This window comes from Geotrypetes seraphini, chromosome 14, assembly GCF_902459505.1.
Source record: "Geotrypetes seraphini chromosome 14, aGeoSer1.1, whole genome shotgun sequence".
In the NCBI taxonomy this organism is placed as follows: Eukaryota; Metazoa; Chordata; class Amphibia; order Gymnophiona; family Dermophiidae; genus Geotrypetes; species Geotrypetes seraphini.
This window is the reverse complement of record NC_047097.1, coordinates 56,993,143-57,006,509: the sequence shown is the minus strand read 5'-3', so window position 1 is coordinate 57,006,509 and position 13,367 is coordinate 56,993,143. Positions and strand designations below refer to the sequence as shown.

At 44.4% G+C, this 13,367-nt stretch overlaps 1 protein-coding gene across 2 annotated transcripts in view; it reads left to right on the top strand.

The window, feature by feature from the left end:
- Window positions 1-13,367, top strand: part of PSTPIP1 (proline-serine-threonine phosphatase interacting protein 1) — a 67,661-nt gene that overhangs the window by 16,387 nt on the left and 37,907 nt on the right. For both annotated transcript variants that reach the window (XM_033919498.1, XM_033919497.1), the window contains exons 3-6: window positions 4,193-4,267; window positions 4,691-4,725; window positions 8,385-8,491; window positions 11,512-11,574. In XM_033919498.1, coding sequence (XP_033775389.1) covers window positions 4,193-4,267; window positions 4,691-4,725; window positions 8,385-8,491; window positions 11,512-11,574 — 280 coding nt within the window. The remainder of the gene's footprint in view (window positions 1-4,192; window positions 4,268-4,690; window positions 4,726-8,384; window positions 8,492-11,511; window positions 11,575-13,367) is intronic.

Below are 13,367 nucleotides of genomic sequence, written 5' to 3'. Positions count from 1 at the left end.
TCTAATTGATCTTGTGGGCATTTTAGGTTGTTTTTCAGGGCCGCCATCAGGGCAGTACTACCAGTCCTGCATTCAGGGGCCCGGAGCTGACAGGGGGCCCGGGCCAGTAGCGTACCTAGGGGGGGGGGACGGGGGTGCACAGGAGAGAGAGCTGAACGGGGACGATGGGGGACCCGCAGGGTTAAATATAACTCAAGCCGCGAGGCTCGTCTTCTACTCCGACTGCCCTGCCGCTCACACAGCCGATCGGAAGACTTCCCCGACGTCAGCGCTGACGTCGGAGGGAGGGCTTAAGCAAAGCCCGCCCTCCGACGTCAGCGCTGACGTCGGGGAAGACTTCTGGTCGGCTATGTGTGAGCGGCGGGACAGGCAGGAAATAGAAGACAAGCCTACGCGGCTCGAGCTACATTTTGCTGAGAAAGTTGCTAAGATGGGCTGGGAGGCAAACGGGGAACACAAAAGGGGGAGGGAGTGCATTTTGGACACAAGGCATGAACTTGGGAGAGAGGAAGGGAGGGAAAGAGATGGTTGTGTACACGGGGAATAGAAGAAAGGAGAATTTTTGGTCATAGGGAGGGAGTGAGCTACAGACAGTGGCATACCAAGGTGGGGGTGGGGGCGGTCTGCCCCGGGTTTACACCCCAAGGGGGTCAACAGCTGGCCATCCTCCAGTGTTCTCCATAGGCTGGCAAACTGTGTCTCTTTAGCCACTTGAGTGCCACCGCCGCCATTGGGAACAGGCCGGTGCCAAGTTCTCCCTGCTTTTCCCTGTGGGGCCGACCAACTCGCCCCGCGGGGAAGAGAAGCAGGGCGAACTCGGCGCCGGCCTGTTCCCGATAGCGGCAGTGGCAGCCTATTCCCCAGTGGCGGTGGCAGCATTTTCCCAATGGTGGTGGCATAGGGGAGGGCAAGGAGAAAGAAAGAAAGGGGGGACAGGGAGCCAGAAAAAAAAAAAAGAAAGGGGGCTGGGTAAAACAAAGAAAAATGGGGCACGGAGAGAGAGAGAAAGACAGACATACAGAATGAAAGGGGGTATGGAGAGAGAGAAAAAGAAAGAAGGGGGCAGCGTGAAACAAAGAAAAAGTTTGGGGAGGGAATGAGGTCTGGAGGAGAGGAAGCATACAGGAGGCTGAAAAAAGGGAAGAAATATTAGATGCACAGTCAGAAGAATAAAATGCAACCAGAGACTGATGAAATTATCAAAGGTAGGAAAATGATTTTATTTTCAATTTAGTGATCAAAATGTGTCCGTTTTGAGAATTTATGTATGGTGTCTATATTTTGCACTATGGCCCCCTTTTACTAAACTGCAATAGCGTTTTTTAGCACAGGGAGCCTATGAGCTTCAAGAGCAGCGTGGGGCATTCAGCGCAGGTCCCTGCGCTAAAAACCGCTATCGCGGTTTAGTAAAAAGGGAGGAGGAATATTTGTCTATTTTTTATAGCTGTTACTGAGGTGACATTGCATAAAGTCATCTGCCTTGACCTCTTTGAAAACCCGCGGAATATAAATGATAATTAACATTTTCTCTGCGTACAGCGTGCTTTGTGTTTTTAAAATTTTATTGTTGGTAGATCATTTTGACTTGGCCACAAAGGTAAGGGGGAGGGAGGGGAGCTGCTGAAAGAGTCTACCTTGACGTGGTTGCAGGCTTACAAATCTTTTGGTCAAAGAGTTCGGTGACAGAGAAAAGTATGTGTGTATTCGGCCCATGGAAGAAGAGGGGGGTCGGGGGGGAAGGGGTTTGTGGGGGGCCCAATAGAATTGCTCAGTAAGGGGCCCAGAAATTTCTGATGGCGGCCCTGTTGTTTTTCATTAAAAGAAGACGACGTGATGCCTATTTATTTCTTTGAGTTGGTCTTCTAACATTATAGTCTTTTTCTTATTAAAGTTGAAATGTTGCATTTTCTTTGTGGCTTCCAGGAGACATGTTTGTACCTCTTACTTCTTTAGGCTTTTAACTTAATTGTGATGGTGAGACCCTTCATTTTCAACTATCTAGGGCAGTTGTTCCCAACCCTGTCCTGGAAGACCACAAGCCAGTCAGGTTTTCAGGATAGCTCTAATGAATATGCATGGAGCAGATATGCATGCCTGTCACCTCCATTATATCTCTCTCATGTATATTCATTAAGGTTATCCCAAAAACCCAACGGGCTGGTGGTCCTCCAGGACAGGGTTGGGAACCACTGATCTAGGGGCTTTCCTCCTATTTTCATAAGCCAATCCTTTATTCCAAAAGTCTCTGTTCAAAGGCCGCAGGTTGCATCTCCTTCTGGAACCTGGCTATAGCCAAGTCTGGTTAGTTGGTGCTACTGTTGAGAGGCGGCTGGCACTCCCCTCCCATTTCCCTTCACATCGAAGAACTGCATGCAGCCTCAGAACCATTGATCACTGTCTACATTTAGGTATGTAAAGTTTGTTAGTTGCATATATATTTAGCCATAAACGTAGGCACCTAAAATGGCTGAAACTTTGCTCCCCCAAATTGAGGTGTTTATAGGAATATTGTGTGGCATAGGAGCCGAGCATCAATAAACTTCAACCAATTAAGTCCGGGGTGGGCAATTCCGGTCCTCGAGGGCCGGAATCCAGTCGGGTTTTCAGGATTTCCCCAATGAATATGCATGAGACCTATTTGAATGCACTGATATGGGACTTTATTTTTATACTAGCTGATTACCCGGCGTTGCCCGGATATTTATTTATCCCAAAATGTCCAACCCCCTACATGTCCCACCCCCCACGTTACCCCCCCACATGTCCCATATGCCCCACCCCCATGTCCCAACCCCCTACCCTCCACATGTCCCAAAGGAATGTCCCTCTCTATGGGGCTGAACTTAGACTTAAACGGCATCGGGAGTGTCGGTATTCATCTCTGCGAGCCCGAAAACTATGGGTTGGACATTAATATCTGTCGCTTTTGATAATTTTAACATATCACCCCCTTCCCACCCCCACAGTATTTTACCCCGTCCCACCTGCACAATATTTTTCCCCAGATAGTAAGTCATATGTGTACCAAGTTTGGTTGAAATCTCTCCATGCGTTTCAGAGTTATGCTGAGTATTCATCTGTGAGCCCGAAAACACTATGGGGTAGATACTAAAATCTGTCATTTTCAATCATTTTTACATATCCCCCCCTTCCCACCCCCACAGTGTTTGTCCTCAGATAGTAAGTAATGTGTATGTCAAGTTTGGTTAAAATCTGTCCATGCATTGAAGAGTTATGCTGGAACATACATACATACACACACACACATATATTCAACTTATAATGTGAAATATTTGACAAAATGAATACAATACAACTAACGCAAAACTTGATTAAAAAATAACATTTTTAGTTTCACCTCCAGGAGCAAGAACATATAAATTCTTGGGTGAACCCACCCTTGAGCAAGCAACATAGAGTTGTGGGCTGCGAGACCCCCAGAACATATCACCCCAGGTAGTGAGGGATCTGCATACCAAGTTTCGTTCAAATCGGTCAAGCCGTTTTTGAATTACTGTGAGAATGGCAGCTTTTTACATTTTTTCCATTGACATGAATGGGTGAAATCTGATTTTCTGTTTGTAGCTCCGCCCACGTGTGCAGGTGGGCCGCAAGACCCCCAGAACATATCACCCCAGGTAGTGAGGGATCTGCATACCAAGTTTCGTTCAAATTGGTCAAGCCGTTTTTGAATTACTGTGAGAATGGCAGCTTTTTACATTTTTTCCATTGACATGAATGGGTGAAATCTGATTTTATGTTTGTAGCTCCGCCCACGTTTCGTTCAAATCGGTCAAGCCGTTTTTGCGTGATCGCGGCATATACACACACACACATATATACATACACACATACATACCTCCGATTTTATATATATAGAAGAAGATAGCTTTTATCTTAGTTCAGGGGTAGGCAATTCCGGTCCTCGAGAGCCAGAGCCAGGTCAGGTTTTCAGGCTATCCACCATGAATATGTATGAGATGGATCTGCATGCACTGCCTCCTTGAGATGCAAACCTATCTCATGCATATTTATTGTGGATATCCTGAAAACCTGACCTGGCTCCGGCTCTCGAGGAACGGAACTGCTTACCCCTGTCTTAGTTGGACGAAGCTTATGATGCTCAACTCCTGTGCCACACAACAGAAAAATAATCAGAGAGATGTTCTTAACATGGTGTCCTTATTTTCAGAGCCCTGGCAGAAGAGAAGTATGGAAAGGAGCTAGTACAGATTGCCCGAAAAGCAGGAGGACAAACTGAGATAAAGTAAGTGCTCTCTATCTATCTAAAATAAGGGAAGAGGGGATAGATTGTTACTCAAGGGCCTCCCTGACATAGTAGTGAAGTGAAATGGAAGTGGTAAAGAGGCTTTAATCCTCTCTCCTGTTAAATCCCCTCACCATGCGGCTCATCGCAGCACTCTCTCACTCTCCCCTTGACCAGACTCCCCTGCAAATGAAATGAACGGATTATCATTGCCCTATAACAGTATATCTGAACCCTATCAGAATATCTCTGTCAAATAGCGCAAGACAGATTTATGCTGGACCTCCTATGTATGGAAATCTATTTCATGCATATTCACTGTGACAGGCCCGAAAACCCAACTAGCTAGGTGTGCCCAACATCTGATGCCAGGGGTAGCCATATTCTGTTCCAAAAAAATAATACAAACTCTTTTCATTTCAGCACGCTAAGGGCATCATTCGATGTTCTGAAGCAACGTAAGTATTTTGAAACATTTTTTTAAGCTTAGTGATGTCCAAAGATGGATTTTGAAAGAATGTTGGTACTCTACGGGGACATTTACCTGTCTCTTCCTGTTTCATTGTCCATTCTGCTTAAAAGTTGGAACACGAACAGTCACTAGACGCTGGGAGAACATCACATAACAGAAATGATTTGCATGTCTCTCTACCCATTATTCACCAGTGAAAGAAGTTCTGTGTGAATTTCTGTCAGTGACTCCTATCAGTTACCTGGCTCAGGCCAATGGACCTTTCTTTGTTCAGACATAGATTGTGAACCTGCCAGGACAGATAGGGGAAAATACTTTAACAGTACCTGATTACTTTTCAATGTTTTGCAAACTGCTTTGGTTGAATCTCTTCATGAAAAGACAATTAAAAAATCCCAATAAATAAATAGACTTTGGGATCATATGTTATTGTAAGTAACCCCTATCATAATGGCAACAGGGCAATTTTAAATTAGTTTAATGTGCTCATTTATAGATCCAAGGTTTAATTTTCAGACAAAAAGGAAGTAGAACAGGGGAGGAGCTCGATCAGTGACAGAAGAAAACAGGAGATGAGGGGCTGGATTATGGAGCAAGATGGTTGTTCTCTGCTCCATTCTAGGCACAACTTAGCCCTTCCTGTTCCCTGCAGGTTAAGCAGAGCACAAACCTTCATGACTCCTAGCTCTGCTCTAGGCAGTTCCTCCAGAAACTGAGTCCTGTATAAATCAACCGATCTAACCAAAGTGGGTGACATACACACTTCCAGACATCCAGATTTCCCCGACTTCTCCTCCTTTTGAGGAACATGTCCGGGGGTCCGGACGGCTTTTCAAAACCCGGCACTATAGGGTGATGGGACGGGGGCTGGGTGGGCCTGGGTCTAGGGGTCCGGATTTTCCAAACAGAAAATCTGGTAACTCTATATATACTGTAAATACATTCATAAGATAATGCAACATCACTGTAACCTTAAAAAACATTCCAACACAGCTCAGACTCTTCTCAATCTGTGGACTGGGACCCCAAATACCGCTACTATTAATTATTTCTGGTGTTACCAGACATGCGCAGTGCTGTACAGAGTCACGAAGGAGACGGACCCTACTCTAATGGCTCACAACCTAATCAAGACAAACAAACAGGATGCCAGGGTTTATGGCTAGAGCAGAAGGCGGAGGGTTACGAGTTGAAAGAGATCTCGAAAAGGTGTGTTTTCAGCCTGCTTTTGAACAAGGGGTGTGAAATACTGACTCAGGAAGTCTATTCCAGGCATATAGGGCATCGAGATGAAAGGAGCAAAGTCTGGAACTGGCAGTGGAGGAGAAGGGAACGGATAAAAGCAACTTATCTGAGGAATGGAGTTCTCGGGGAGGAGAGACAAGCAAGGAGAGATACCGAGTCCCAATATTCTCGACTGTCCATGGGGGGGTCACAGTTTTATTTGGGCTCAATCATGGAGTTACAGCCAAAACAGATTAAGAAGGCCAAGTTGGCATTCACTTTACACTTGCTATTTGTGCAGGGGAAAAGGGGAGAGAGGGAGCAGGTGTAAGTGTGTGCACGTGCGTGTATATGCAAGTGCACACTAGCAGAAGCATATTTGAAAATAAGATGTCCTTGCCCTGCTTACCTCCCTGACCTAAACGAAGCTGTAGGAATGTCTCTTACCCAGCTAAGAAGATGAATATTATGGAAGTCTGTGTATCCTTTCAGCCAGATAATGGAGGACAGTTATTAGTCAGTACTATTTACCTGGATAAATACCCTGTTTCCCTGAAAATAAGACCTAGCATGATTTTTAAAGATCCTCCTAATATAAGCCCTACCCCAAAAATAATCCCCAGTTAAGATTGACCTCTGCTCCGAGGCCTCCAAAACCAGCAGCAGCACTCTGAACTGGCTGCTTCCAGGCCTTCCCCGCCAGGGCCTTCCCTCTGCCGTGTCACTGATCATCAGTGATGTGGCAGAGGGAAGGCCCTGGTGGGGAAGGCATCGAAGCAGCAAGTTCAGAGCACTGCTACCACTGCTGCTTTTGGAGGTCTCGGAGCAGAGGTATGTTACCCTCACGCTGCACAGGGGAATGGAAGGGAGGGATAGAAAGATGCTGCACAACGGGATGGGTGAGAGGGGAGGAAAAATACTGCACATGGGGGGGGGGGGTTTGAAAAGAAATATGAAGAATTGGGGTGGAGGAGAGGAAGAGAGAGATGATTGTACATGAAAAAAAAATAAGACATCCCCCCAAATAAGCCCTAATACATTTTTTGGACCCAAAATTAATATAAGACACTGTCTTATTTTTGGGGAAACATGGTATCTATTTTAGGGGCGTATATTCAAAAAGGTTTTGGGGGTTTTCCCCAAAAAGTTTATTGAGATAATGCAGAAAAATATATAACCATGAACAAGGCAAACAACCACCCTAACACTCACAGCCCCCACCCCACCAAAAGTCATAATGGGATTCTTCAGTAAAAGACAAAACAGTCCAAAGCAGAATATGACCCCCATCCAAAGCTCCTCCCACCCCAACCCCCCATCCCATCTGTGTGCAGAAAACCAACTAGAAACCAACAAATTAGCTGGGTGAGACCACCAGGAGGCCGATGACTTGATGTATGGATCCCAAACCTTCAAAAACTGAGAGAGGCGATTATGCATGAGAGCTGTCAATTTAGACATACGAAAAATAAACACTAATTTTCCCAATAAATGCTGCCTAGTAGGTGGATGAACCTGCAAAAAAGGTTTTTTTTTTTTTTTTTTTAAATGTTTTGTTTCTTTTCTATTTCACTTATTTTATTCCATTAAAAAAGTTGTTATTCATTCTTTTGCTTTCAGTGCATGAACTTCACAATTAATGTGCACCAACAGCAAAAAAGAGGCAATTTTTAGAGCCATTTTCAAAGGCAAAGCAGTGTTTTTTACCTTATGTGAAAATGACCTAATATGTTCAAGTAAAAAGTATATGCAGCAGACCCTGAACAACTTTTACTCGCTTTTAGTAGAAGTGTTTTTGTAGCAGCATGTGATTTTTTGCATTTTCCAAATTATGTTTTGGCTCTACACAGTACCCCTTCAAAAAGGAAGCGAAAGTGTGTGTGGCCACTTTTCCTTGGTTGGAGATCTGCGGGTAAAATGTACCCACAGACTGTGCAGTTATGAAAACAGTGGAAGTATCGTGCTCTGAATGTGTGCCGTAAGCAAACAGTGCATGAAAAATTGACACCCCCAATGTCGTTAGATTTCTTTTTCTGTCATTTCACTTCAAAATGACATAAAACAAAATAGGAAATACCGCTGATGTTATCAATGTTGTTTCAAACAACTGCTCAGCTCTGCCCAATTGTCTGAGTACACAGCTTTGAAAACAGACCTATCCCTCTATTACAGGGGTAGGGAACTCTGGTCCTCGAGAGCCGTATTCCAGTCGGGTTTTCAGGATTTCCCCAATGAATATGCATGAGATCTATTTGCATGCACTGCTTTCAATGCATATTCATTGGGGAAATCCTGAAAACCCGACTGGAATGCGGCTTTCGAGGACCGGAGTTCCCTACCCCTGCTCTATTATGAATGCATTGTTGCCCATGTACTCTTACTATGTTGTCAAGAACTGGCTGGATTCTAATTCTGTCTTAGAAATCGAGAACGTGGGAAACTCTCATATCCAGTTGGCACAAACCCTGAAGGATGAGCTGAAGAGGATTGAGGAGTTCCGAGAGCGGCAAAAGGAACTGAGGAAAAAGGTGAGTGTACACCCAAGAACATCTATATCGAAAGAACTAATGATAAGGACATGTGAGGGTGTGAGGTAGAGAATGACAAGGGAACAAACTGACACAACCCACATGATCCAAACTTTTTGAAAGTCCAAAAATGATGTGAAAGCAAACATAGGAGCAATCGGTTTCACCTCGTTTGGGCCTGAAGGACCGAAATATGCGTATACTAGAGGAGAGGAAAGAGGGTACACAAAGGTAGAAAGAATGCACAAGAAACAAACTTTGTTTTTATAGGAAAGAATGCTCATGGTACGAGGATCCAAAGAGCTGGACTCAAGAGCAACATTAGGAAATACTTCTTCATGAAAAAAATGATCAATGCACGGAACAGCTTTCCAGCAAAGGCAGTTAATTCAACAACTACAATCAGGGTCAGTGCAAGGGTTTTAGATGTCCTAGGAGAGCTCTTAGCCTTTTCATCCCCTACACTCCCCCCCCAATTATTTTTAATGTCCCTAGGGCAGGGGTAGGCAATTCCAGTCTTTGAGAGCCGGAGCCAGGTCAGGTTTTCAGGATATCCACAATAAATATGCATAAGATAGATTTGCATCTCAAGGAGGCAGTGCATGCAAATCCATCTCATACATATTCATTGTAGATATCCTGAAAACCTGACATGGCTCTGGCTCTCGAGGACCGGAATTGCCTACCCCTGCCCTAGGGTCATCATGGGTAATGGCGGTTTTGACAGATAAATGAGCTATTTGAAATTACCCACCCTCCCTGCAGATAAAAGTAGACACCCACAGTTCTTTGAGCTGTCTGGCTTTTCTATGTTAGCTGCAGCTACTGTTTGGTTCCCTCCCCCTCAGCTGCTGCCCTAGGCATCCACCTAGTTTGCCTCATGATTGAGCTGGCTTTGGCCCCAATGACGCTGAAATAAAAAAAGGATGCTATACTGGTGAGAGAGACTGGATATTGTAGATAAGAGTAAACTCATATCGGCAAGTTGGCACCTTCCTTGGGGAACACTTTTTGGGGAGCAGAGCACTGCATCAATGATCTTATCAGAATACAGGAGAATTTAAAACAATCCAGGAATATAAGACTTTAATTAAAATGATCAGATATGTGGATTATGTCAAGAGAGGACTGAACAAATATCCGGACTTTCTAACTCACTTGCCAACATTCCAGAACCAATCGTCTCCTGATCAACCATCCACATTTTGTTTGTCCAGAAGGCTAATTTTATTCCTTCATTTAACATTGAAAACCACACAAAATTTTACTTAAACAAAATTCACCCCCACCTTGCTGTTTTTAAAACTACCAATACTCTAGAAAAGTGAGATGTACACGCAAATTATTAAGACTGATAATTAGTTGTTAACGGCCAATTACTGATGTTTCCGAGCTTGTTAGTCAATTTATTTGCACGAGCATCTCTGATGCGTCCATATGGTTTGGTGCAATATAGGGAAACTGGAGGAATGTGTACATTTCCAAATAATTTGCCAGCCTCTGCACCAGTAACACGAGTCGTTTTCGCATCTGCGTATAACATTTGTGCACAGCCAAGGGGTGAATCATAGAATCAGGATGTTTGGATTTGGCTCGAGCTGTTATGTGACCACTGGGGATAGTTGCTGCCTCATTCAATCAGAAAAACTGGCAATATGTGCAAAAAGGACAAAAGGAAAAACAGCAAAAGAAATTCAGAGAATACTGTCTAGACAGAAAGGACCATATTCTGTCTAAACAGTATGCCTTGCTGTGTCCCTCATCACGAGATCAAAATGTCGAGAGGCACCATTTATGTTTTACTCTGTAAGATGGAGATTGGAACTAGAGAATGACAAGGTGACAAAATTCATCACCGTTCCCGTCCCCGCGGATAACCGCGGGAAACCATCTTCATGTCATTCTTTAAGGAGAGAGGGAAGAATCAGAGTATGAATGGCCACAACCACTGACCCGCAAGCTTTGCTTTGAAGAATGCTGAGATTGAGCAGCAACATTCCAGAGCATATATTGTGATGTCATAATGCCTCATTCCACCAGTGCCTAAGAGCCAATCACATCAGTGATGTCACAATGGCTTCATTATCCTTGGCTCCCATAAAAATCAGAGTATGAATGGCCACAATCACTGACCCGCAAGCTTTGCTTTGAAGAATGCTGGTGTAGGACGGAGGTTGAAATAGACACTAGAAAATGACATGGGATTATTTCCCATGGTTATCCGCGGGGAGGGGAACGGTGATGAATTTTGTCACCGTGTCATTCTCTAATTGGAACCTGTGTATTTCATGCCACCTGCAGAGAGAAGGCAAGAAGCCCCCCCAAAAAAATCAGTGCCAACTAGAACGGCGCTTAGCACGATTGTATAAAAGGTATGCGCGCCTTGTAGAATCACGCTAACCACCAGCGTGTCGCATAACTATTAGGCACACCCATTTAGGCTAAGGAAAACCAGGCCTAAGAACCTGTACCTAACTTGTGCACACATGGAGAAGCGAAGATTTCTTCAGAGCAGCTCCACTGTTGTCGGGAGCTGCCCCAGCTGACTCTAACTGCCGACACTGCTTCAAGGAAAGGAGTTGGGGCAGGCGTGGGAGACGAACTCGGTCCCCACCCCCCCCAACGACCCTTGCGGCGCTACTTTTTAAAGAAAAGATCTCTTCAGGGCAGCTCCACTGTATTCTATAACAGTGCACATAAATTTTAGGAATGCCCATGATCTACCCAAGCCCCCTTTTCAGATTCGTGTACTAGAAATGGCCCGCAGCACTTTATGGACTATGCCAACTCAGCTGTGCGCGTAACTTTTAATTAGTTCTCATTATCATCAATTATGAGGCGTTAAGTTGCCAATTAGGTGTGTTGGTTAAACAATTAAGTTGTGCACGCAAATCAGCTGTGCGCACTGATTTGCATGTACAGTGTAAGGCGCCATGTGCAGAATTGGGGGAAATAGTGTAACAACAGTAATGCAGAAAATAAATTCAGGATTACTGAGCCTCTCTGCTCTTTTCTTGCAGTATGAGTCTGCTATGGATCGTTTGCAAAAGAATAAGGTGTCACTTTATAAGAAAACAATAGAGGTAAGTGTTAAGGTTTCCAAACTCATTGAAAGTGTGGATACATCGGGTTCTTTTACCAAGCTGTGGTAAAAAGTGGTTTCAGCATACCCTTACTTGGGTCATTCCTACACGCCAAGACCATTTTTACTTTCTTAATGGCCACATGCTAATTTTCACATTATTGCAAGGCCATTAGCACATAAGCCCCTAGCACTAGTTGCTTAGTAAGTGAGGGCGGGGGAGGAGGCTGACCATGCAGGGCATCGTCTTGGTGGAGGATCAGGAACCTCTCTGCCCCCCCATGCTATGCTCATGCCGACCCTTCCCCCCACCCCATACCTCTTTAAATCTTCACAAATGTAAGCAATTTTTCCAGCCTGTTGCTCATGCCGGCCTGGCTCTCCTTTGAAATCACATCCAGGTCACAAAGTCAGGAAGTGACATCAGAGGAAAAGCTAACCCATTAGATTCTAGGAAATTCACTATCCTTTCCTTCATCAGTGCTTCCATTAATTTTCCAATACCTGAAGTGAGGCTTACCAGCCTGTAGTTTCTCGCTTCATCTCTGGGTCCACTTATGTGAAGAGGGACCATATCCGCTCTTCTCCAATCCCACAAAACCTCTCCCGTCTCCAAAGATTTATTGAACAAATCTTTAAGAGGACCCGCCAGAACCTCTCTGAGCTCCTTCAATATCCTGGGATGGATCTCATCCAGTCTCATGACTTTGTCCACCTTCAGTTTTTCAAGTTGTTCATAAACACTTTCTTCTGTGAACAGTGTGGTATCCACGCCATTGCCAAACAATAGTGGTTATGCTCCAGACTTTTCTACCGTGAACCCAGAACAGAAGTATTTGTGCAGCATGTCAGCAGTTCTCAGCATCTTTTAGTCTCACAATTCCTTTTCTAGTCTTCCTCCCTTCTCCAATATACCTCAAAAAAGGTCTTGTCTCCTCTTTGGCATCGGTAGCCATTTTGTTTTCCACTTGCACTTTTGCCAATTGTATTTCTCTTTTCACTTCTTTGAGTTTTATCCGATACTCTTTTCTGTGTTTCTCTCTTGAGGTCCTTTATATTTTTTTGAATGTTGCCTCTTTTGCCTTTATGTTTTTTTCAGCCACCTGTTTAGAGAACCATAACGGTTCCCTTTTCCTCTTGCTTTTATTGACTTTCCATACATAGGAGTTCAGTAACCATTGTTACAGCTTCTCTCGGCTTGGTCCACAGTCTTTTCACTTCCCTTATATCCTCCCATCCCACCAGTTCTTTCTTCAGGAATATTCTCATTTTACTGAAATCTGTCTTCTTGAAATCCAGGACTTTGAGTTTCGTGTGCCCACTGTCTGCTTTAGCTCTTACACTGAACTATATTATATGATGGCCATTGCTACCAAGGCACCCACCTGAACATTAGACCAACTTTCTCCATTTGTAAGCACCAGATCCAGTGTCGTCCCTTCCCTTGTGGGTACCATCACCATTTGTCAGAGCAGAACACTTTGAAGGGCATCTGGGGATTCTGCAGTCTGGATATTCCATTCCACATCAGGAAGGTTGAAATCTCTTATTAAACGTCACTTCCACTTTCAGACTCAGTTTTTGGTTATCCGTAACCAGCTCTTTGTCCAGCTGCTCCGTTTATGTCGGAGGCCTATAGATGACCCCTGCGTGCATAGAGGTTCTATCTTCTCTCTTCAAGCTGATCCATAATGTTTCCTCTGGTCCCCAGAACCCCTGTATTTCAGCTGCTTTAATATTGTTTTTCACATATAGCGCTACTCCTCTGCCCTTTCAGTCATCTCTATACTTTCT